This window comes from Conger conger, chromosome 18 (assembly GCF_963514075.1).
Source record: "Conger conger chromosome 18, fConCon1.1, whole genome shotgun sequence".
In the NCBI taxonomy this organism is placed as follows: Eukaryota; Metazoa; Chordata; class Actinopteri; order Anguilliformes; family Congridae; genus Conger; species Conger conger.
The window spans coordinates 5,485,001-5,509,000 of NC_083777.1; the positions used below are offsets into that span (position 1 = coordinate 5,485,001).

A 24,000-nucleotide genomic window follows, 5' to 3' on the forward strand; every position below is an offset into this window, starting at 1 on the left:
CTTCCCAGCATCATTATTTTGTTTGGAAAATGAAGTGTGTGTGTGTGTGTGTGTGTGTGTGTGTGTGTGTGTGTCTGACTGTGTCCAAATATGTGTGTTGGTCTGTGTTTGTGCGTACATGCACATGTAGTCAGATGGAGTGCACTAGACAGAAGACAGAAGTGGCAGCACTATCAGTAACACCTTCTAGCCAGAGAGATGAGCTCAAACATTTCTCCCCGTGACAAAACACCACCTCACCGAAATAAACCACTCGCATTACTGTTAATAATTACCATTTACACACCGATTACAGCACTGATCAATTTGTGCTCTGAGCAGCACTTTCCTGTAACAGTAATAACTGTAAAACAAAGGGAACAGAAAACAAACCATTCATTACCCTCTGTCTGTTCTGGGAATTCACAGCCAAAACCTGTGTCTGCTTTAATACACCACCAATATCTGCATGCGTATCTGCCTCCCATGTGTGTAGAACATTTGTATTTTGAGTGCAGTGTATTGTGTGTGAATACATGCGAACTGCCTGTAGACTACATATAGTGCATCTGTAGTGTGTATGTACAGGTCACTGTATTTGTTGTATGCAGTAGTGTCATGCAGTAGCACGGTAGTACAGTAGGAGCATGTGTAGTGTAGGACATTACTAGTGCCAGTGCAGAGTAGGAGTATAACGCAGTGCATGTGCAGTGTAAGAGTATAAACGCAGTGCATGTGCAGTGTAAGAGTATAAACGCAGTGTATGCGCAGTGTAAGAGTATAAATGCAGTGCATGTGCAGTGTAAGAGTATAAACGCAGTTCATGTGCAGTGTAACAGTAGAACACAGTGCATGTGCAGTGTAACAGTAGAACAGTATAACGCAGTGCCAGTGCAGTGTGTCGTTGAGAAAAGCCCTGACTCTTCCAAAGGAGCTACTGAAACATTAAACAGCACAGCACAGCGGTCGATAGCCCGACAACCTTGGAATCAATGTCATCCAAGTGGCAGGGAGAGAGAGGGGGAGAGAGGGAGAGGGAGGGAGGGGAGGAAGAGGGGGAAAGAGGGGGAGAAAAGGGGGCAGCAGCAGATGAGGAGAGAGGTGAAGACCCAAAGGAGAAGGAGAGAGGAGGAGGAGAGAGAAACGAGACAGGAGGGGGAACAGGGTTGAAAGAGGCTAACTGGGACAGAGCTGAGTGTGAGAAAACAGCATGTGGCTGTCCAATAATGAAAAGTGTGTGTGTGTGTGTGTGTGTGTGTGCGTGTGTGTGTGTTCATGCTTGTGCATACACGTGTGTGTATGGGTGTGAGTGTGTGCGCGTGTGGGACAGTGTGCGTGCGTGCGTGCGTGTGTGTGTGTGCGCGCATCCGTGTGTGTGTGTGTGTGTGCTCGTGCATGTGTGTGTGTGTGTGTGTGTGTGTGTGTGTGTGTGTGTATACAGTATGTATGGGGCCAGCTTCATGACAACATGACAAGAGGAAAAACTCTGCAGCTTGGCCATCTCATTACGCAATTTAAGCACAATAATATTTATATTAGTATGTAAACTGTACCCCACTGCTGTCATCTGTGCATCACACAGCAAGGCTCAAAGCAGACTGAACCTGAGTATGAAAGAGCTGGAGAGAGATGACATGAAGGAGAGAGAGAGAGAGAGAGAGAGAGAGAGAGAGAGAGGGGGGGGGGGGGAGGACGGGAGATGGAGGGTGTGATAGAGGTAGGGAGAGAGATGGAGAGGGAGGGGGGAGGGGTAGGGGGAGAGGGGGGGTTACTGCAGTAGAGGAATCCCTGGCCTACAGAGGAGGGGTATCCCGTTTGCTCACTCAGCCTTTCCCTCCCTCCCTCCCTCCCCTTTCCCACTTTGATCCCCCCACCCCTGCACTGCGCTGAAACTGGCTCAACATCAATGTTTGCTGTGTGTGTGTGTGTGTGTGTGTGTGTGTGTGCGCGCGTGTGTGTGTGCGCATGTGTGTGTGTGTGTGTGTGTGTGTGTGTGCGGGACAGTGTGTGTGTGTGTGTGTGCGGGACGGTGTGTGTGTATTAGTATGCATTGTGTGGCACTATGGTGTCTGCTTGCCATTCAAATTTCAATCAGTCAGCAATGAAGCAATCAGACCACACACGAATATACACACACAGGCATGGACACATGCACGTACCCGGGTCTCCGACTCACACACACACGCGCGCACGCACGCACACACACACACACACACGCACCCACACACATACACGCATGCACGTCACGCTCACAGGCACGTACACACACACACACACACACACACACAGCTGAGCTCTCAGACGCATTAATTCTGCATGTTGGCGTGTGGGCTGAGCGCTCTGCGTCTCTGCGGCTGGGTACACACACTCAATCACCGCCGCGCTTCATAAAGGGCTCCGTGACGCCTCTTCACACTCCCTCATCTGCGCCCGCACCCCTGACCCCCATCAAACGCAGGAGGGGGGCGGAGGAAACGCAAACGCTCCTCCAGGATGGCACGGCTCCCAAACGGCCATATTAATCTGCAGGCCCACTGCAATCATGGTGATGGAGGAGCCTGAGAGAGGAGGCTGAGAGAGGAGCCTGAGAGAGGAGCCTGAGAGAGGAGCCTGAGAGAGGAGCCTGAGAGAGGAGCCTGAGAGAGGAGCCTGAGAGAGGAGCCTGCTCAGCACAGCCTGCGGAGAGATCATCCCATCTGACCGCGCGCTGATCTCTGCCCTCTGCTCCCATCCAGATCTCAGTCCCCACTGTGATCCTGCGGGGATCTCTGTGACCGTACGCGCGGGGATCTCAGTCTCAGTGACCGTACGCGCGGGGGATCTCTGTGACCGTATGTGCGGGGATCTCCGTGACCGTACAGGGGGATCTCTGTGACCGTACGGGGGGATCTCCGTGACCGTACGGGGGGATCTCTGTGACCGTACGGGGGGATCTCTGTGACCGTACGGGGGGATCTCTGTGACCGTACAGGGGGATCTCTGTGACCGTACAGGGGGATCTCCGTGACCGTACGGGGGGATCTCTGTGACCGTACGGGGGGATCTCCGTGCCCGTACGAGGGGATCTCTGTGACCGTACGAGGGGATCTCTGTGACCGTACGGGGGGATCTCCGTGACCGTACGCGTGTGGGGATCCGTGTGCTGTAATGACTGACTGGGTGACCGTGAGCGTGATGCTCTAATAGAGGCCTGTGGGCTCAGGCTGGCTATACCAGCCCCGGCAGCCCAAAGCAATCGCACAGCGAGGGAAACCATCACACACCAGAGCCAACACTGCCCTATTGGCCAAGCTCACTCGCAATTACAGTGTCAAACACTGTAGTGGGCTCTGGAGCTGGACACAGAGCAGTACACAGGGCTACTGAGGACAGTCACCAGGGCGAGAGAGAGGAGAGAGGGACAAGGACCGAGAGAAGCAGAGAGAAAGAGGAAGGAGCCAGAGAATGATAGAGGGATGAGAGAAAGAGAGAAAAAGCAGGGCGATGAACAGAGGCAGAGGGGTAATCTCCGTCTGACTTAATGGCCCAGAACCCCGGTGTCATGTGATCCGGCGGGGAACGGGGCCGAAGCTCGTTAACCAAACGACCTCGCAGGATACCGAGCCAGCCAGAGCACCGTCCTTCAGACCCTACTGACCAGGGCCACGGAGGAGAGGAAGAGTGATGAGGGTGGAGGAAACAAGATGGTGCGGGAAGACCAGAGTGAACGGCAAAAGAAATGAGGGGCATTCCAAAGGGGGGTGGGGGAAATGAACACACAACATAAACCCCTCACGTAAACACAGATAAGCCCTTTCAACGTTACACGCAAGCACGCGGAGAACAACAACTGCACTTACAACTGTTAGATTCTCAAAGAACAACCGCTGAGGATAAAAGATAGACTTGCTTACCAAGCAAACGGCAGAATTTCTTGGCAGTGAGAGAATGAACAGCTCCACGCATGCTGATGAGCCATGGCGTTTTTTAGGCCCGGATCCCGAAAACCTCACACGCCCGGAGGCCTCCGCTTTTACAGCCGTTACCCACGCTGCTGTCCCCCGACACCCAACACCCGACACCCTCACGCCGGTCTGCTGTCACCGACACCCTCACGCTGGTCTGCTGTCCCCCGACACCCTCACGCCGGTCTGCTGTCACCGACACCCTCACGCTGGTCTGCTGTCACCGACACCCTCACGCTGGTCTGCTGTCACCGACACCCTCACGCTGGTCTGCTGTCCCCCCACACCCTCACGCCGGTCTGAGACACTGCTGTCCCCCGACACCCTCACGCTGGTCTGCTGTCACCGACACCCTCACGCTGGTCTGCTGTCCCCCCACACCCTCACGCCGGTCTGAGACACTGCTGTCCCCCGACACCCTCACGCTGGTCTGCTGTCCCCCGACACCCTCACGCCGGTCTGAGACACTGCTGTCCCCCGACACCCTCACGCCGGCCTGCTGTCCCCCGACACCCTCACGCCGGTCTGCTGTCCCCCGACACCCTCACGCCGGTCTGCTGTCCCCCGACACCCTCACGCCGGTCTGCTGTCCCCCGACACCCTCACGCCGGTCTGCTGTCCCCCCACACCCTCACGCCGGTCTGCTGTCACCGACACCCTCACGCCGGTCTGCTGCTGTCACCGACACCCTCACGCCGGTCTGCTGTCCCCCCACACCCTCACGCCGGTCTGCTGTCACCGACACCCTCACGCCGGTCTGCTGTCACCGACACCCTCACGCCGGTCTGCTGTCACCGACACCCTCACGCCGGTCTGCTGTCACCGACACCCTCACGGTCTGCGACGCCACGCTGCTGCCTCACGGCCGGGAGAGTGTGAAATACACCAGGAATACAGTAATCCAGAATTAATAATTCATCTGAGTATGAAGCATCGCCGCTTTAATCACTGAACGCGTTTCAGAAGGCTGCCTCCCTCCTGGAGACCAAATGTTCTCCTTCAAAATAATCCATTTAAACAGCTTCCAGCAGTATACGCATGAAACGCAGCAGAAAAAAGGAAAAAGAAAGTTTGCAAGAATAATATCCCCATTAACATGGAGGCTTCAAACTAGACTTGGAATGTACAGCACATAAAACCTGAAGTTTTTACCAGTTTAATGTGCGTACAGAAAATTTTTATCTTATTGGAGCGTGTAGACGTGTGAGCGTGTGTGTGTGCGCATGTACGTGCACTCTGCATCAGTGTGCCGGCTCAGTGTGTGTGTGTGTGTGTGTGTGTGTTCTGCGTCAGTGTGTGTGTTTTCTGCATCAGTGTGCCGGCTCAGTGTGTGTGTGTGTGTGTGTGTGTTCTGCATCAGTGTGCTGGTTCAGTGTGAGTGTGTGTGTGCATGCATATTCGTGTGCATTCTGCGTCAGTGTGTGCGTGTGCATATGCGTGTGCATTCTGCGTCAGTGTGTGCGTGTGCATATGCGTGTGCATTCTGCGTCAGTGTGTGTGTGTTCTGCGTCAGTGTGCTGGCTCAGTGTGAGTGTGTGTGTGTGTGTGTGTGTGTGTGTGTGTGCATACGCGTGTGTTCTGCGTCAGTGTGTGTGTGTGTTCTGCGTCAGTGTGCTGGCTGTGTGTGAGTGTGTGTGTGTGAGTGTGTGTGTGAGTGTGTGTGTGTGTGTGTGTGTGTGTGTGTGTGTGTGTGTGTGTGCATACGCGTGTGTGTTCTGCGTCAGTGTGTGTGTGTTCTGCGTCAGTGTGCTGGCTCAGTGTGAGACAGCCTGATTAAGCACACAGACAGATGGCCCTGTCTGCCCATGCCAAAGTGTGTATGTGCGCAAACCCAAGAGCCTCATCCCTGCACCCTACACCCCTATACCCCAATAACCCTAAACCCTAACCCCTAACCCCGTCCCCTCCGCAAGCACCCCCCAATCCTCCCTTCTGCCCTCCTGAAGGGCGAGTCGGGTGAGGGAGTGAGAGAGCGTGAGAGAGGAATGAGAATAAGGGACCCACAGGCAGAGAGACGGGTAATTAATCTCTTAATTAATGAACCCGACCGCGCGATTATTTATCGTTATTGACCGCGCCGACATCACTATTTACACGCTACGGCAACGCAACACCTGACGCTCACCTCTCCAGCAAAGCCGGTGTGAAGTGGACTCTATTGAGACCGAGAGAACGGAGAGAACGAGGGTGAAAGAGACGGAGGGAGGGGGAGAGAGGAGAGGAGATCCCCGGCCTGTTTTTCCCCGAGCAGAGCGTCCCTGAGGACTGCTGATGTCACCGGGGCGGGGGGGGAGCGCGTCTGTACACAGGAAGTGACAGAGGAGGGGCTGAGACGTCTCTCTCTCAGGGCTGCTGCCACAGCGCACCGCAGGGATCCCTTCATACGTGCCAATCTCAAATACACTTCTTTTTACAAAAGCCTCGCACAGACAGACACGTATTGTCTTGTGTTTTTAACAGGAAGTGCATTTCTGTTTCTGTTCTTTCATAAGCCGGGACTTTTGCATTTGCATTTGCATTTCTCCATTTCCCATCTGCCTCTTGTCTCTTCTTCCCTCTCAGCACAGAGCTGAACTGCTGCATGTAAACACTGTACACCAGTAAATCCTTTGCATCTTCTACAGGTATGCTTAGTATTGTCAAAGTATCTATTTTTCTAAATATGATTCTCAGTTCAGTGACTTTTTATAACGGTCATCCTAGAAAGGAACAGGAATCCATTTTTTTCAACAATTTATGCGCTGGGCCACAGCATTGCGCAAGGCAACTAATCTCTCTCTCAAATTTTCTTTGAGCACGACTTGGTTCCCCACTGTTGCAAGAAATATGATAAAACCAGATTAAGAATCTGAAAGGAAATGAAAGTTTAAGAGTAATAAAGCACTTGGCTAATACTTGCGGTGTGACAGCCTTACAGTGAGCCAATGTGAGCAAAATTCAGATTTACAGTCAGCTGGCCTCTGCGGCAGTAATTTACATTAGGGGTGTAGTAGAATATTGCGGTTGTATTGGCCAAATAAAAACAAACGCGTCAGGCAATGGAGTCGGACCGCGTTCGACGGGATGAGCTGAACTGATGGCGCAATACACGCACAACAGAGAGGTGATGCAACCAACCCACGCAGGAAATTATTCTGTTACGCCGAGAAAGTGGCCTTATCCATCGTCATCTCAACTCCATTAGCCTACTATTTACGTTTAATTCATCATTTCTACATCAAACTCGCCAGCGAAGCTACGCAGAGACCCAGAAGCTACACACACTGGTGTGCGCGTAGATATATTGAGCTATACAAAGAAATAAAATCAAAACAATCCACGACTGCATGAATCTGGCGGACTGGCTGCGGCTTGCGTTCATGGGGTGACTGGGGCGACATTGGCTCAGGCAGGAAGAGCAGTCATCTGGCAGTCAGAGGGTTGGGTGTGTCGCCCTGGGTGTCTCGAAGTGTCCTCACCCCTAAATGCTCCTGACCTTGTACATCGCTTTGGATAAAGGGTGCTATATGAATGCCAACCATTTACCATTAATGTAAAACAGTGGGGATCTGGCATCTACGACTACATCCAGCCAGAAATAAATGAATAAATAAGTGCAACGTGGCTGTTGGTATGGGTCCCAGTCTGATCATCAATAACATATGAGTTACACACTGCGCAGCCATAGTGTATGAGTTACACACTGTGCACCCATAGTGTATGAGTTACACACTGTGCACCCATAGTGTATGAGTTACACACTGCGCAGCCATAGTGTATGAGTTACACACTGCACTGTGCACCCATAGTGTATGAGTTACACACTGCGCACCCATAGTGTATGAGTTACACACTGCGCACCCATAGTGTATGAGTTACACACTGCGCACCCATAGTGTATGAGTTACACACTGTGCAGCCATAGCGTATGAGAGTTACACACTGCACTGTGCACCCATAGTGTATGAGTTACACACTGTGCACCCATAGTGTATGAGTTACACACTGTGCACCCATAGTGTATGAGAGTTACACACTGTGCACCCATAGTGTATGAGTTACACACTGCGCAGCCATAGTGTATGAGTTACACACTGCGCAGCCATAGTGTATGAGTTACACACTGTGTACCCATAGTGTATGAGTTACACACTGCGCACCCATAGTGTATGAGTTACACACTGCGCACCCATAGTGTATGAGTTACACACTGCGCACCCATAGTGTATGAGTTACACACTGCGCACCCATAGTGTATGAGTTACACACTGCGCACCCATAGTGTATGAGTTACACACTGCGCACCCATAGTGTATGAGTTACACACTGCGCAGCCATAGTGTATGAGTTACACACTGTGCGCCCATAGTGTATGAGAGTTACACACTGTGCGCCCATAGTGTATGAGTTACACACTGTACACCCATAGTGTATGAGTTACACACTGTGCACCCATAGTGTATGAGTTACACACTGTACACCCATAGTGTATGAGTTACACACTGTACACCCATAGTGTATGAGAGTTACACACTGTACACCCATAGTGTATGAGTTACACACTGTACACCCATAGTGTATGAGTTACACACTGTGCACCCATAGTGTATGAGAGTTACACACTGTGCACACATAGTGTATGAGTTACACACTGTACACCCATAGTGTATGAGTTACACACTGTGCACCCATAGTGTATGAGTTACACACTGTGCACCCATAGTGTATGAGAGTTACACACTGTGCACCCATAGTGTATGAGTTACACACTGCACTGTGTACCCATAGTGTATGAGTTACACACTGTGCACACATTGTATGAGAGTTGATGGCGTATGAGGACCCACACTGTGCGCTGAGCTGCAGGACAGGATGTGCCAGGCCGCACAGACCGTGGGTGCTCAGTAATACAGAGTCAGTACGGAGTGCCGCAGGGCTAATTGGAGAAGAAGCAGGGAGAAACTATCCAACACTTTCTGCATCACAGCCAGGAAGCAGTCCCGAGAGCTGGGGTGTGTGTACACGTGTGTGTGTGAGGGAGAAACATGAATTTTCTGCCCGTTGGTGTGTGTGTGTGTGTGTGTACCTGCCTATAAAGTGTGCAACTCAAAAGTACAAAAACTGTCCTCCCGGCAGAGCTTAGCAAGGCCACATTGCCAAATGCTCACTCCATCAGAGGCACGGCCAGCACATCAGCTACAGCTAAACAGATGCCAACACACAGGACTCAGTCAGTCCGTCTGTCTGTCTGTCTGTCTGTCTGTCTGTCTGTCTGTCTGTCTGTCTGTACACTGTCCATCACAGACGGACCAGCTGGAGGCATTTTAAACCCTATCCAGAACATGAATTTCACTAATCCACATTATCATTTAATAATAATAATAATAATAATAATAATAATAACAGGCCCATTACTCCAGCAACTTAACTAGAGCTTCCCTTCCTGGGATTAGACCCTAAAACCTCCATCAAAGGCTACATGGAGAAGGCTGCTACTCTCGTACAGATTAGAGGATAACTGCACCGGTGTCTCAAATCCTGATATCAGAACTCCATCAAATCCCCACTGCACTCTGCTGACCCTATCCTCACACAACCCCACTGTGGGTGCACAGCCAAGGCGACAATAAAATATCACGTATACATACACTTATTTATGTATTTAAATAGCCTGACACTGCATCTACTGTCACTCTTATATCAGGGCGTTGTAAATTCTGTTCATCATTGAGAGTATGAGGGGGAATAAAGCCATTTTTTAAGTCCCATATGAAGTAAAAGTTGAATCATTGATAGGATGCGGAAACACGGATTTGTATTCACGGCAGACAAAACACCTGTACCATGAAATGCCAACACCGAAATACCAACGGTTTTACTGGTGAACATCACTGCACTACCTGTACCAATCTAGACAATATATCAGTCTGTAGCCATTAAAAAAATCCATCGCTTAAGATGAGTCACACACGGCTCTGCTAATCTACAAATAAAACCAGGCCACCTCTATAACACTGACCTGTGATCAACCTCCCAGTAAAACACAGGCGATTATAATCAGCCTGCATGTGTCACTACGGCAACCAAGGCCCTGGTATCCAAGGCTCCATGGTAACCCACAATGTCCCCGGGCTCTTCTGTATTTCCACTAGATGAAGAGACAGGAACTAACAGGCCTTAAAAACGCATGTGTTCAACCAGACGAACAGGCTTTAAAACCCATGTGTTCAACAAGACGAACAGGCTTTAAAACATGCACGTTTGAGAACATTAAAGTCCTGAAAAGCAACTTGTTCAACAAGATTAACGGACCTGAAAAGCAGTGTTTGTGGAGACTAACAGGCCTAAAAAAAAACACGTGTTTAACTAGTGTGTTGTAGGAGACTAAAACACATTAAAACCCATGTGTTTGAGGAGACTAAAATACCTTAAAAGTGTGTGTTCTAAGAGACTACCAGGCCTTAAAACCCATGTGTTTGAGGAGACTTGAAGACCTTTGTGTACAAAGAGAAGAACGTGCCTGAGACCCAGGTGTTTGAGGAGACGAATACACCTTTAAACCAACAGGCCTCAGAATCCATGTGTTCAAGGACTTTAAAACAGTGTGTTCATGGAGACTTAACAGGCCCGAAATACATGCATTTGAGGAGACCAACAGCCTTAAAACTCCTGGAGACTAGTGTGTACTAGGAGAACAATGAGCCTTAAAACCCATGAGTTCCATCAGACTACTTGGCCTTAAAACTCGTGTTTATGAGGAGAACAGCACTGCCGGTCCCGGAGACATAAGCAGGGAAATCGAACCCGAGTTCCAGGGAGGGCTTGGCTTTTGTTCAGCAGAGGCGCAGGACTGATACAGATCACAAACCCTCCCACACACCACTAACCACTTTAAAAATCGGGCTCTTGTTACCATTTCACCCGATTTGATTTAGCCACCACAAGAACATCTTAAAGTATGATTCACACTGACCTCCTCAACATTGTGGCAAAACTTACTTGTCTTATGAATTTGTATTACACATGTACTTCATATATTTATTGCATTTACCCCTGTACAAACCCCACACTTGCTGACACAAACACCCCACAGCAAGCGGTCTCCCAAAAGAAGGGGCTTTGCTTTCGGTCGTGACAGAAGTGGTTCTGGTTCTGTGGGTAAGCCGGGCCGCGAGGACTCCCGCTGTAGCCCTCCTGCCGACCCAAATCACCCCCCGCCCGGCCCTCCGAGGGCCTTTATCCGCCATTATCCTCACACCACACCAAACGGCCGTCTGCTACTGGGCCCGCTAAATAAGACCGTCACGGTTCCCAAACAAACTCGCAACTCGAGCTGCTTATATAAGAGATTAAAGATGCAGGAAGAAGGGACACATATTTTGTGGATTTTTCATTTGATAATTTGTTTTTGAATGAGAGGCAGAGATTGTTAATCCACACTACGTTTTGCGCCCAGAGGCTAGTCATTAGAGGTCTTGAGATACAAGATATGCCATAGAAGCTACCGGATAAATCAACTAGAGACCCCCTCAACACATTGACGCATATGAACACGTTCACTTCACTATCCCTCTGTACGCCCCCAGCCAGAGTTCCTTCTCTCTGTCCTTAACTGGACTCCTCTCGATACTTCATTTACATACATTATTTATATCTGGGGATCTGGGGCGACCAGCTCCCCTAACCCAAACGAGCTTGCAGACCGACGTCTGAACACGTCTCCTTGACGATGCAGGCGGAAGACTGGGCACCAGAGAGGGACTGAGGTGAAACTTATTGGAGGGAGGCTGGAAGAGTTACCATAGCAACTAACCCCACCCCATACAAAGGCTAGTCCAGGCCCAGGTGACACTAGGTATAGGCCCAGGTGAGACCTGGTCTAGGCCCAAGTAAGACCTGGTCTAGGCACAAGTAAGACCTGGTCTAGGTCAAGTAAGACCTGGTCTAGGTCAAGTAAGACCTGGTCTAGGTAAACCTGGTCCAGGCCAAGTAAGACCTGGTCTAGGTCAACCTGGTCCAGGCCAAGTAAGACCTGGTCTAGGTCAAGTAAGACCTGGTCCAGGTCAAGTGAGACCTGGTCCAGGCCCAAGTAAGACCTGGTTTAGGCCCAAGTAAAATTTGATCTATGCCCAGGTGAGTCCCACATGCAGGAAAACGTGCTGGGGTCAGAGATTGCAGGCGAGTCTTCACCGTGCTGGACGTCCACCGTTTGGACGTTGTCTCGGTTCGCATCAGAAGGGCAGACAGCGCGCAAGAGTTTGCTGCTCCAGCCGAATCATTTGCATACAGGCAAAGAAACACTGGCTTTCATGTCAGCCATCAAGTGTTGCTGCCACTCTAAACGCACATCAGTGTGTGTGCGTGTGTGTGTGTGTGTGCGTGTATCAATACGCTGCCACTCTGAACGCAAGCAGCCCTGCCACTCCTGCCCCACTGTCACCATGACAACCTGTGATGCAAACAATGCACAGCTGACCTGAAACGACCAAACATCATCAATGAAACGACTTCATTTCACAATGGGCCGTCTTAAAACACACAAAGCGTGGCGAAAGTTAAATCAGTTCAAACATTTATTCCATACTGCCGTTGTATTTGCAAACATCCATCAATGTGGAATTGGGACAATGACGTCTAATATCATTAAGTCAAGTTAGGCGACGTTAGAGCAAGAAATAATGGATCCGAATTAAACTAATTTCAACTAAAACGCAACTGCTGTTCCCCTGACTGAAACAACTCCCCACAGTGCTTAAAGCAAACAAAATGAGTCATGTTTCCTTCCACAAATGAAAACAAACTCTGTAATCGCTGTAATATCTCAGCATTAAGAACGAAGGTGATCCAACCAACATTGCAATATTGTGTGTGAGGATCGGTGCATATTCATATTAGAGCACGCCCGACTCACACACTCACACCGCTGCCATCCCCTCTCCCAAAGAACCAGACCTCATACAACTTGTATGATAACAGCCAGTTCTTTTAGCCTTGATCTGAATTTTCATCACTTCACTTTAAATGAAATGAACTTTAAATGAAATTTATCAACCTCACCTCTCCCTCCGCTTCCTGCTCGGGAAATGAAGAACCCGTCAATCATCAGCGACATCAGCTAAAGCGCCATTCTTCATGTCTGGCGGGCCCATTCCCACCACCCCGCTGCCTAACCCGGGGGAATATCACATCTTCCACAAACACTACCACTATCTCAAAAGAGGAGCCAATTTTACACCAGCCCTTCGCTAGACTCAAATAACTAAAGAACAAAGCTACATTTGTCTCGATATAAAATGTACAAAAATATAAATATATCACTGCAAGATGAATCTCAATTAATAGAGTAAGACCTTTTGTAGAGATTAGTGGCCTAGCTAGTTGGCTAGGATGGCAACAGAAATGAAGCTTCTACGGTAAGCACTACAGCAAAACGATCCCGTTTTTTTAAGTTCATTATAACGGAGCCTGGCCAAAGTCAACGACGGTGTAAAACTGAAGATGGCCGCTGCCTGCTGGATGATGCTAAACCAGAAATAATGAGGGCTATCCTTTTTTTGTTTTCCCCCAAGATGCAGTTCATCGCAGAAACTTCAAAGCCTCCAGCACTGTTCCCATGACAACGTCACCGCATGGAACAGCGCTAAAGTCTTTTGTCCTCGCAGTGCCAACTTCTGCAGAGTAAACACCGGACCTAGCGCCACGCCATGCCCACGGCAACCGCCGGCTCCGGCTTCTGTACCCACCCCCCCGTCCCGGCCCGGTGGCCCCACCCCTGTGTAAACCTGCGGCGTAACTTTGAAAAATCTTTTGAGAAAGTTTCCATCCTCCGCAGCGAGCAGCGGGGAGAGAGCCCCATGCAGGCCACTGTTCTGCGGTTACCGTGGGAACGAGGCGGGCCGGCCAATCAGGGCCTGCGCGGGGCAGGACCTCCCCTCCCGGTGGGTAGGTGGCGCTATGGAGCGCTCAGTCGTCGTTCGGGCCCTGAGGAGACTGCTGTCCTTTAATAAGGGCAAGCGCAGGACCCAGGGGAGGGGCGCTCAGCCCTTCAAACTCCCGCCTGGCTCCATAATCCCACTTCCCACTCCTCCGCCCCACTTTCTTACAGAAGGTCAGAGCGACATCCAGAGGTGGGGATGAGGGGGGTGGGAGCTCCTCAGGGAACAGTACAAGGTCTCTCCCAAGAGCACGGGCATCAGCGGAGGAAAGAGGTGCTGTAGTAGCAACGTAGAGCAGTGGTTTGATTACATCAACGGCGAAGAGCAGTGGTTAGAGTATATTAGCAGTTTACAGTAGTGGTGAGAGTATATTAGCAGTTTACAGTAGTGGTTAGAGTATATTAGCAGTTTACAGTAGTGGTTAGAGTATATTAGCAGTTTACAGTAGTGGTTAGAGTATATTAGCAGTTTACAGTAGTGGTTAGAGTATATTAGCAGTTTACAGTAGTGGTTAGAGTATATTAGCAGTTTACAGTAGTGGTGAGAGTATATTAGCAGTTTACAGTAGTGGTTAGAGTATATTAGCAGTTTACAGTAGTGGTTAGAGTATATTAGCAGTTTACAGTAGTGGTTAGAGTATATTAGCAGTTTACAGTAGTGGTGAGAGTATATTAGCAGTTTACAGTAGTGGTTAGAGTATATTAGCAGTTTACAGTAGTGGTGAGAGTATATTAGCAGTTTACAGTAGTGGTTAGAGTATATTAGCAGTTTACAGTAGCGGTTAGAGTATATTAGCAGTTTACAGTAGTGGTGAGAGTATATTAGCAGTGTGGGGCAGTGGTTAGAGTAGGATAATAGTAGTGTAGTGGTTAGAGCAGCACTGTAGAATTGGGTCACCCTGGCTGTAAGCACAGGAACAAATAACTGACTCACACCCCCACCATCAATCAATCTCATCTCATCCCATAAACACCTGACCTTGTCCTGGTGCAGGGATCCAGCTACCAACACAGGCCAAGACAACACACACAAACACAACGCACACACACACAAACACAACACACACACAAACACTACGCACACACAAACGCTCGCTCGCTCACAGACACACACACACAGACACAAACACACGCGCACACACACACACACGCATGCTCAATCGCTCACACACACGCATGCTCTCACACGGACACGCACACGGACTCGCTTGCACACACACAATCCTACACACAGAGGCACACACACACACACACACACACACACACACACACACACACACACACACACACACACACACACACACACACACACACACACACACACACACACACACACACACACACACACACACACACACACACACACACACACACACACACACACCCTTGACACAGCGGTCAAACCCGGGGCAGCTCAGAGAGAAATCACAGAGAGACTCTTGACACGGGCGTGTATTAATAAAACAGCTGCAATAAAAGCCAGGGAGAAATTCCCCCCGTCTCCATCACTTTCATAATATCAAGTAATTACTCTCCCGCTCTCCTCACAGAGCACAGGAGCCCCCGGGGACAGCCCCACAATGCCCTGCTCCGTGATGGAGAAGCCACGCGTTAATCTCATCAGTAACGACCCGAGGGGGGGGGGTGACAGCGGGGAGAGGGGGCAGGAGATGGGGAGAAAGCTCCGTCAAGGGCCGAGGAGCAGGGGAGGGTAGGGTCCCGTTTAAGACTGGGGGAACGAGCGTGGCGAGACCAAACTCAGCCAAAGCTCCAGGTCACCAGTCACAGCCGACAGTGGTGAAAACACAACGTTAGAGCAGTGAGGTACACGACCCAGTCAGTGAAAGATGGGACAGACTGGAAGCTTCCCTCTCGCATGGTGCTAACTGAACGGCCGTCCGCTAGCCTCGTATCAATACGTCCATCTCTCTCGACCCCTCAGTCATTAGTCTATACCTTCACAGCTCCGTCACTAGATGACCCAATATGTATATCTCTCCATCACTGCCGTACCTCATCCCTCCATCCGTATATTACTCCATCAGTCTATTACGGCGTGGCTCCATCAGGCTAGCTCTCTGTCACTCAATCCCTCTCCATACCTGTCCTGCTGTCTGCCTGACGTTTGTAGGTCACCGTACAGGGGTGCTCTCCCTCTGTGTGTCTGCACCTACACCCCTCCCCTTCGTTCTCCTCTTTCTCTCTTTCTCTCCCTCCCTCTCTGCGACTGCATTCACATCCCTCTGTTTTCTCTCCTCTCTCTCCGTCTCTGTATGTCTGTCCGTCTCTCTCAGGATGTGACAGACTCAAACCTCTGCTTTTCTGGGAAGTTTATTTGGTTTACTGGGGGGCACAGGCAAGACGTGGCTGGGGTTTACAGGGATAAGACCAGGGGAAGGATAATGGTGGAGTATAGCTATTATAAAGAGACGAAGAGTTTGAATGTGTTTGAGAGTGCGTGGCGCTATAAAGGTGTTTTATGTTCAGTGGAGGGAGGTGAGCTTTCTTTTGCACACGGAATAGATAGAGAATATAATTTGTATTTTGCATTGTTTTATTGTCTCTTTCTGTTTATGTCATGTCATTGGTATTTGGAGTGTAAATATAGGATGGTTAGGACATCCTCTCCCCATCCGTCACTCTGTCTGTCAGTCTTTCTTTCTCTCCCTCCCTCTCCCTCCTTCTCTCCCTCCCTGTCTGCCTCCCTCTCTCCCCATGTCCGTCTCTCTCTCCCTCTCTCCACCTGTCCATCTCTCTCTCTCTCTCTCTCTCTCTCTCCACCTGTCCATCTCTCTCTCCCTCTCTCCACCTGTCCATCTCTCTCCCTCCTTCTCTCCCATGTCCATCTCTCTCTCTCTCCCTCTCTCCCTCCCTCCCTGTCCAGCTCAGCTATAATAACACCCCATCCTCCCGCCTGAGTGCTTAGTTCTCTCTCTGTCACTCAGCCCTGCTCCCCGGTTCTCCGTCTCCCTGCAGCGCCTCACAGTTCAGCCGCTTGCTGTCAGTGCTGGGACAGAGCAGCAGCTAAGCACCACCGCTGCTGGACCTGCTGATCCCTGAGCAGTGACACGACCAGCCGACGCAGCAACAACACAAGGGAGAGAGAGCGGGAGAGAGAAGCGGAGAGAGAGAGAGGGAGAGAGAGAGAGAGAGGACACGGGGAGGAAGGGGAGCAGATTGGGGGGGGTGGGGGGGCTCCAGTCCGCAGTGAGAAGCAGACATGCAGGAACACAGCAGTGCAGAGCCACTACAGGACTGCAGGAGATGGTGCAGTGCTCTGCCTTACTGCTCTGCATCAGCGCACTGCATCGGCGCACTGCATCAGCGCACTGCATCAGCGCACTGCATCAGCGCACTGCATCAGCGCACTGCATCAGCGCACAGACTTAGCGCACAGACTTAGCGCACAGACTTAGCGCACAGACTTAGCGCACAGACTTAGCGCACAGACTTAGCGCACAGACTTAGCGCACAGACTTAGCGCACTGCATGAGTGCACTGCATTAGTGCTCAGTCTTAGCATTAACAGCACGCAGCAGAGAGGGTCTGCCGCAGAAACATAATCTCCTATTAGTGAAGGGAATTCTCATAACCAATTAAACCAACATTCAACTCGGAGGAGAGACACGGAGACGGAACTGGGTCTGTGTGCAGTCAGCGTGAGACAGGACAGGCCAGACCAGAAAAGCACTTCCCTATACACTGGCAAAGATATTCTAAAATACAAAGAATATTACTTCATTATTTTCATACTTCATGAAGGACTTCTCTTTCCTTGCAATGGAAAAAAAATACTATTAGGTAAAGGACAGCTACATTACACATTAGCCAGCCAACATCTGAGAGACACTAAAACTATTATTATCATTATTCTTCATGCTATTATCATCTTCCTTCTTTCATCAAGAATCAATTATTTTTGCACAAATTGTAATTAGTAGTAGCAGCAGCAGCATTCTTGATGTCAACGTTTGATTTTTGTTGCCATAGTTACATACATGGCATTTACTATTAATTGTTCTCCTGTGTTTGAGTTGCTGTATGATTGGTAAATATTTGCAGAAGCATTTCTTGCCAATAAACATTCTGCGAGAGAGAGGAATATGAGAGCCCGGGAACTCCAAAGGGAAAGGCATTTTTTCCCCTGGGACCTGTGTTCCTGTAACACGAGTCCCTTCCGTTTCCCAGCCCTCACCCTCCACACAGACGCATTGTGTGGTGGACTGGTTCCTCTGGTCAACAGGCACACATATGCACACACATATAGAGACAGACACACACAGACAGATACACACACACAGACACACACAGACGCAGATACAGACAGATACAGACACACACACACACACTGAGCCACTACAGGACTGTAGGAGATGGTGCTCTGCATTACTGCTCTGCACCTCTGCATCAGTGCCCTGCATCAGCGCACAGACTCAACACACTGCATTAGTGCACAGACTTAGCGCACTGCATCAGCGCACAGACTCAACGCACTGCATTAGTGCCCAGACTCAACACACTGCATTAGTGCCCAGACTTAGCGCACTGCATTAGTGCCCAGACTCAACACACTGCATTAGTGCACAGATTTAGCGCACTGCATTAGTGCCCAGACTTAGCGCACTGCATTAGTGCCCAGACTTAGCGCACTGCATTAGTGCCCAGACTTAGCGCACTGCATTAGTGCACAGACTTAGCGCACTGCATCAGCGCACAGACTTAGCGCACTGCATTAGTGCCCAGACTTAGCGCACTGCATTAGTGCCCAGACTTAGCGCACTGCATTAGTGCCCAGACTTAGCGCACTGCATTAGTGCCCAGACTTAGCGCACTGCATTAGTGCCCAGACTTAGCGCACTGCATTAGTGCCCAGACTTAGCGCACTGCATTAGTGCCCAGACTTAGCGCACTGCATTAGTGCCCAGACTTAGCGCACTGCATTAGTGCCCAGACTTAGCGCACTGCATTAGTGCACAGACTTAGCGCACTGCATTAGTGCCCAGAGTTAGTGCACTGCATTAGTGCCCAGAGTTAGCGCACTGCATTAGTGCCCAGACTTAGCGCACTGCATTAGTGCCCAGACTTAGCGCACTGCATTAGTGCACAGACTTAGCGCACTGCATTAGTGCACAGACTTAGCGCACTGCATTAGTGCACAGACTTAGCGCACTGCATTAGTGCCCAGTCTTAGCATAAACAGCACGCAGCAGCAACATAATCTCCTTTTAGTGAAGGGAATTCTCATAACCAATTAAAACCATATTCAACCCAGATTTGGAAATATTTGCAGAAACATTTCTTGCCAATACACATTCTGCGAGAGAAAGAGAGGAATATGAGAGACCGGGAATTCCCCTGGGACGTGTGCTCCTGTAACACGAGCCCCTTCCGTTTCCCAGCCCTCACCCTCGACACAGACGCATTGTGTGATGGACTGGTTCCTCTGGTCAACAGGCACACATATGCACACACATATAGAGACACACAGACACACACACACAGATACACACAGACACACACAGACACACAGACACACAGACACACAGACACACAGACACACAGACACAGACACACAGACACAGACACACAGACACACAGACACACAGACACACACACACAGACACACACACAGACACAGGCGCACACACACTCTCTCTCTCTCACACACACACACAGACACACACAGACAGACACACAGACAGACACACACACACACACACACACAGATACACACAGATACACACAGACACACAGACACACAGACACACAGACACACAGACACACAGACACACAGACACACACAGACACACACAGACACACACAGGCACACACAGGCACACACAGGCACACACAGGCACACAGGCACACAGGCACACAGGCACACAGGCACACAGGAACACAGACACAGACACACACACAGACACACACACAGACACACACACACAGACACAGACACACAGACACAGACACACAGACACACAGACACAGACACACAGACACAGACACACAGACACACAGACACACAGACACACACACACAGACACACACACACAGACACACACACAGACACAGGCGCACACACACTCTCTCTCTCTCACACACACACACAGACACACACAGACAGACACACAGACAGACACACACACACACACACACACACCCATTGTTGGCGGTTTCCGTCCCCTCCTCCCCCACATATTACAGCGTAGGGTTTGGCTGCAGTGGCCTTATGCCACGCACGGCACACGCACGTCAGCAGGCTAACTCGCTGGCTCTGAGACGCTCTGACACGCAGGAGGACAGCAGACGCTCATGAGGCGCTCATCCTGCTCCGGAAATGACATTTTAATTCCGTCAGGCGAGCTGTGCACACAACGCTCACTTAACCTTCAGCAGCCTGTTCAGCACAGAGTCCCTGCTGCTGGGAGCACAGTCTGTGCAGCGCAGAGTCCCTGCTGCAGGGAGCACAATCTGTGCAGCACAGAGTCCCTGCTGCTGGGAGCACAGGGAACCCCATCCGCACAGGCAGGGAGCAGTGTGGTTCTCACACAGACAGGACACAGCAGGGAGCAGAGTGTGGTTCTCACACAGGAGCAGTGCGGTTCTCACACAGGAGCAGTGTGGTTCTCACACAGGAGCAGAGTGTGGTTCTCACACAGGAGCAGTGTGTGGTTCTCACACAGGAGCAGTGTGGTTCTCACACAGGAGCAGTGTGGTTCTCACACAGGAGCAGAGTGTGGTTCTCACACAGGAGCAGTGTGGTTCTCACACAGGAGCAGAGTGTGGTTCTCACACAGGAGCAGTGTGGTTCTCACACAGGAGCAGAGTGTGGTTCTCACACAGGAGCAGTGTGGTTCTCACACAGGAGCAGTGTGTGGTTCTCACACAGGAGCAGTGTGTGGTTCTCACACAGGAGCAGTGTGTGGTTCTCACACAGGAGCAGTGTGTGGTTCTCACACAGGAGCAGTGTGTGGTTCTCACACAGGAGCAGTGTGTGGTTCTCACACAGGAGCAGTGTGTGGTTCTCAGGCGACGAATCGGATGGCGTTTCAGAGGAGCACGGGTCACGGAGGGGCTCATCAGATAACGCTGGGCTGGAGGAGCTCCGGCGTCTTCCAGCAGTGACTCGGCCAGATCGATCAGCCCTAAAAATAACCCCGCAGAGGAGCCGCGCACACAGGACGTCCCAACACGACGCGAATGCCCCGAGACACGGGAGAGGAAGTGCCTCTCTCCTGCAGCCAATCGGCTACACGGAATCACAGACACGCAGGCGGCCAATCAGCAACACGCACAGACTCACAGGCAGCCAATCGGCTACACGGAATCACAGACACGCAGGCGGCCAATCAGCAACACGCACAGACTCACAGACACACAGGCAGCCAATCGGCTACACAGAATCACAGACACGCAGGCGGCCAATCAGCAACACGCGCAGACTCACAGGCAGCCAATCGGCTACACGGAATCACAGACAGGCAGGCAGCCAATCAGAAAAGCGCAATGTATCACACAGACAGACAGGTAAGCCAATCAGAAAAGGCACGTCTTCACACAGACAGACAGGCGGCCAATCAGAAACGCAGAAGGTATCGCACAGACACAGGGAGAGTCCTGTGCTGTGGCACTCACCTGAGGTGACAGGAGCGTGGGGGGCGGGGCGAAGAGAGGAGATCTGGGCGCCGACCGCAGGCCATGTGCTCTCCTCACGGTCTGATGGGCGAGGTGGGCAGACAGCGCCTCCTGAAGGCAGGGAGGGGGAAATGAAACACGGTCACAACAGTGTTCACACAGGGTGATGGAACAGGCCCTGAATCTGAGACGTGTAAATCTGCTACACAGATGCAGACCCTGGAATAGACTCCGAGCTGCCAGGCAGTGGGAATCTCAGGAATTCCTGCAATGCCAAAGCAAAAGCCACACAACAAAACCTTTCAGCGGAACAGCTCAGGCAAACCGACACAAACACCTCGAGCACAGTCTGTGGAGTTCTTCCAGTCTTTATAATATTTTGACACAGCAGGCGAGATAACATACTGAAACAGGTCCGCCTGTTCAAGGTTCCGCCCACGTCAAGCGCTGGATGTTGCCGTGAGATTAAAAGATATTAAACATATAAACAAACAAAAAGAACTACAAAAAATACTACACTGCTGTGCAGTAAAGATGGAAATTTGGATCCAATGCCAAACGTCAGAATCAGCAAAAGCATCTTCGTTCAGACATAGCACGCATAAATGGCAACTGAGAACTCAACTCGTGATCAGAGATTATTTTCAGCTCTGACGTGAAGACGTCCATCTTTGGATCCAAGGTTTTGCTGGTATCCCACAATACAATGATCACACAAACAGCAGCCACCAATAGGAGTGTGCCCTGTTACAGCAGCCACCAATAGGAGTGTGTCCTGTTACAGCAGCCACCAATAGGAGTGTGCCCTGTTACAGCAGCCACCAATAGGAGTGTGCGCTGTTACAGCAGCCACCAATAGGAGTGAGCGCTGTTACAGCAGCCACCAATAGGAGTATGCGCTATTACAGCAGCCAACAATAGGAGTATGCGCTGTTACAGCAGCCAACAATAGGAGTATGCGCTGTTACAGCAGCCACCAATAGGAGTGTCCTGCATTATGCCAATACACCAAACAAGTGTAAAAGGTAACAGCATTTCCTATCTTCAAACAAGCAGACCGTCGCCTTCTAGGAGGAGAGAGGGTTGGGGCAATTTGGAGGATGGGCAGTATAAGAGACTGAGAGAGGGAGTGAGAGAGGGGGAGAGAGAGGGAGAGAGGGAGTGAGGGAGTGAGGGAGTGAAGAGAGGGAGAGAGGGGGAGAGAGGGGGAGAGAGGGAGAGAGAGGGAGAGAGAGGGAGAGAGGGAGAGAGGGAGAGAGGGAGAGAGGGAGAGAGGGAGAGAGGGAGAGGGAGTGAGGGAGAGAGAGAAGGAGATGAATGTCCATGCTGGCCCTGCCACTCTGCCATGTGAAGCACACAGCAGTTTCATTCCAAAGTCTCAATTAAGACGTCTTAAGATTTACCGTCCTGTAATTACACCTGAACTGTGAATAACTAAGTTGGGAAATTAGTCTCTTCAGGTGGTAAATGAGTGTGTGTGTGTGTGTGTGTGTGTGTGTGTGTGTGTGTGCGTGAGTGTGCATGAGTGCGTGTGTGCATAAGTGCGTGTGAGTGTGTGTGTGTGTCTCCAAAGCTCATTTAAGTAACAACCAAGCAAGAGAGATACCATGTGAGCAGTGATACAGAAATATACTCTGCCTGAGCAGAGAGAGAGAGAGAGAGAGAGAGAGAGAGAGAGAGAGAGAGAGAGAGAGAGAGAGAGAGAGAGAGAGAGAGAGAGAGAGAGAGAGAGAGAGAGAGAGAGGGAGAGAGAGAGAGGGAGAAAAGGGAGGGAGAGGGAGAGAGAGAAAGATGGCAGGAGGCAGTGTAAGAGAGGGAGAGAAAGAGAGAGGGAGAGAGAGGGAGAGAGGGAAAGAGAGGGAGAGAGGGAGAGGGAAAGAGAGATAGCAGGAGGGAGTGGAGGCGCTGTGTGGAGCTGAGGAGTGTAGCAGGGTGACAGGGTGGAGAGGGCAGGGATTAGATGACCTGCTCGCCTGGTTCAGCAGGGAGCTGGAGAGTTTCAGGGTTACAACTCGTCCACAGAGCCAGAGTCACCGTGCCGACAGTCGCCATGTCGACAGGCCACTACTGGTCACCGCACTTAGGGCACTCAACCCTGAAATTGCAATTAAGCGCCGCTTTGGTTAGCAAGCCAGAGAGGCCGCTTACACCCCCTCTCCACGCCTCTCCACAAAGTGCAGCCACTCGCGCTCACCTCTTCACCCTTTCCAAAATTACATCAAAGAGCGCGCGCTCCTACAACCGCCCTCTCGTGCCAACTTTAGCCCTGCATTTCCTATTACCGTAACGACACAGTCCAACTTTAGCTCCCATATCCCAGGCTGCACTTCTCTGACTCCCGGTTTGGCCTGACAGATGGTGAAACGCAGGCACGCCGGCCGGCTGCCACCACCGCGGACCTAGCAGCTGAGCCGCTCGGCGTTAAAGAGGATCTCTGCTCCAGCACCGTCACTGTGTGAGCCTGTTCCCTGACTCCTCACTCTGCTCCTGACCGTGTGTGAGCCTGTTCCCCGACTCCTCACTCTGCTC

General features: G+C 50.8%; 1 protein-coding gene across 1 annotated transcript in view; it reads right to left on the bottom strand.

Moving 5' to 3' along the window:
• The window catches only part of mcu (mitochondrial calcium uniporter), a 75,070-nt gene that overhangs the window by 19,529 nt on the left and 31,541 nt on the right, over nt 1–24,000 (bottom strand). Inside the window, 1 exon segment of the mRNA XM_061228379.1 lies at nt 21,472–21,582. Within this exon segment, the coding sequence (XP_061084363.1) occupies nt 21,472–21,582 (111 nt within the window).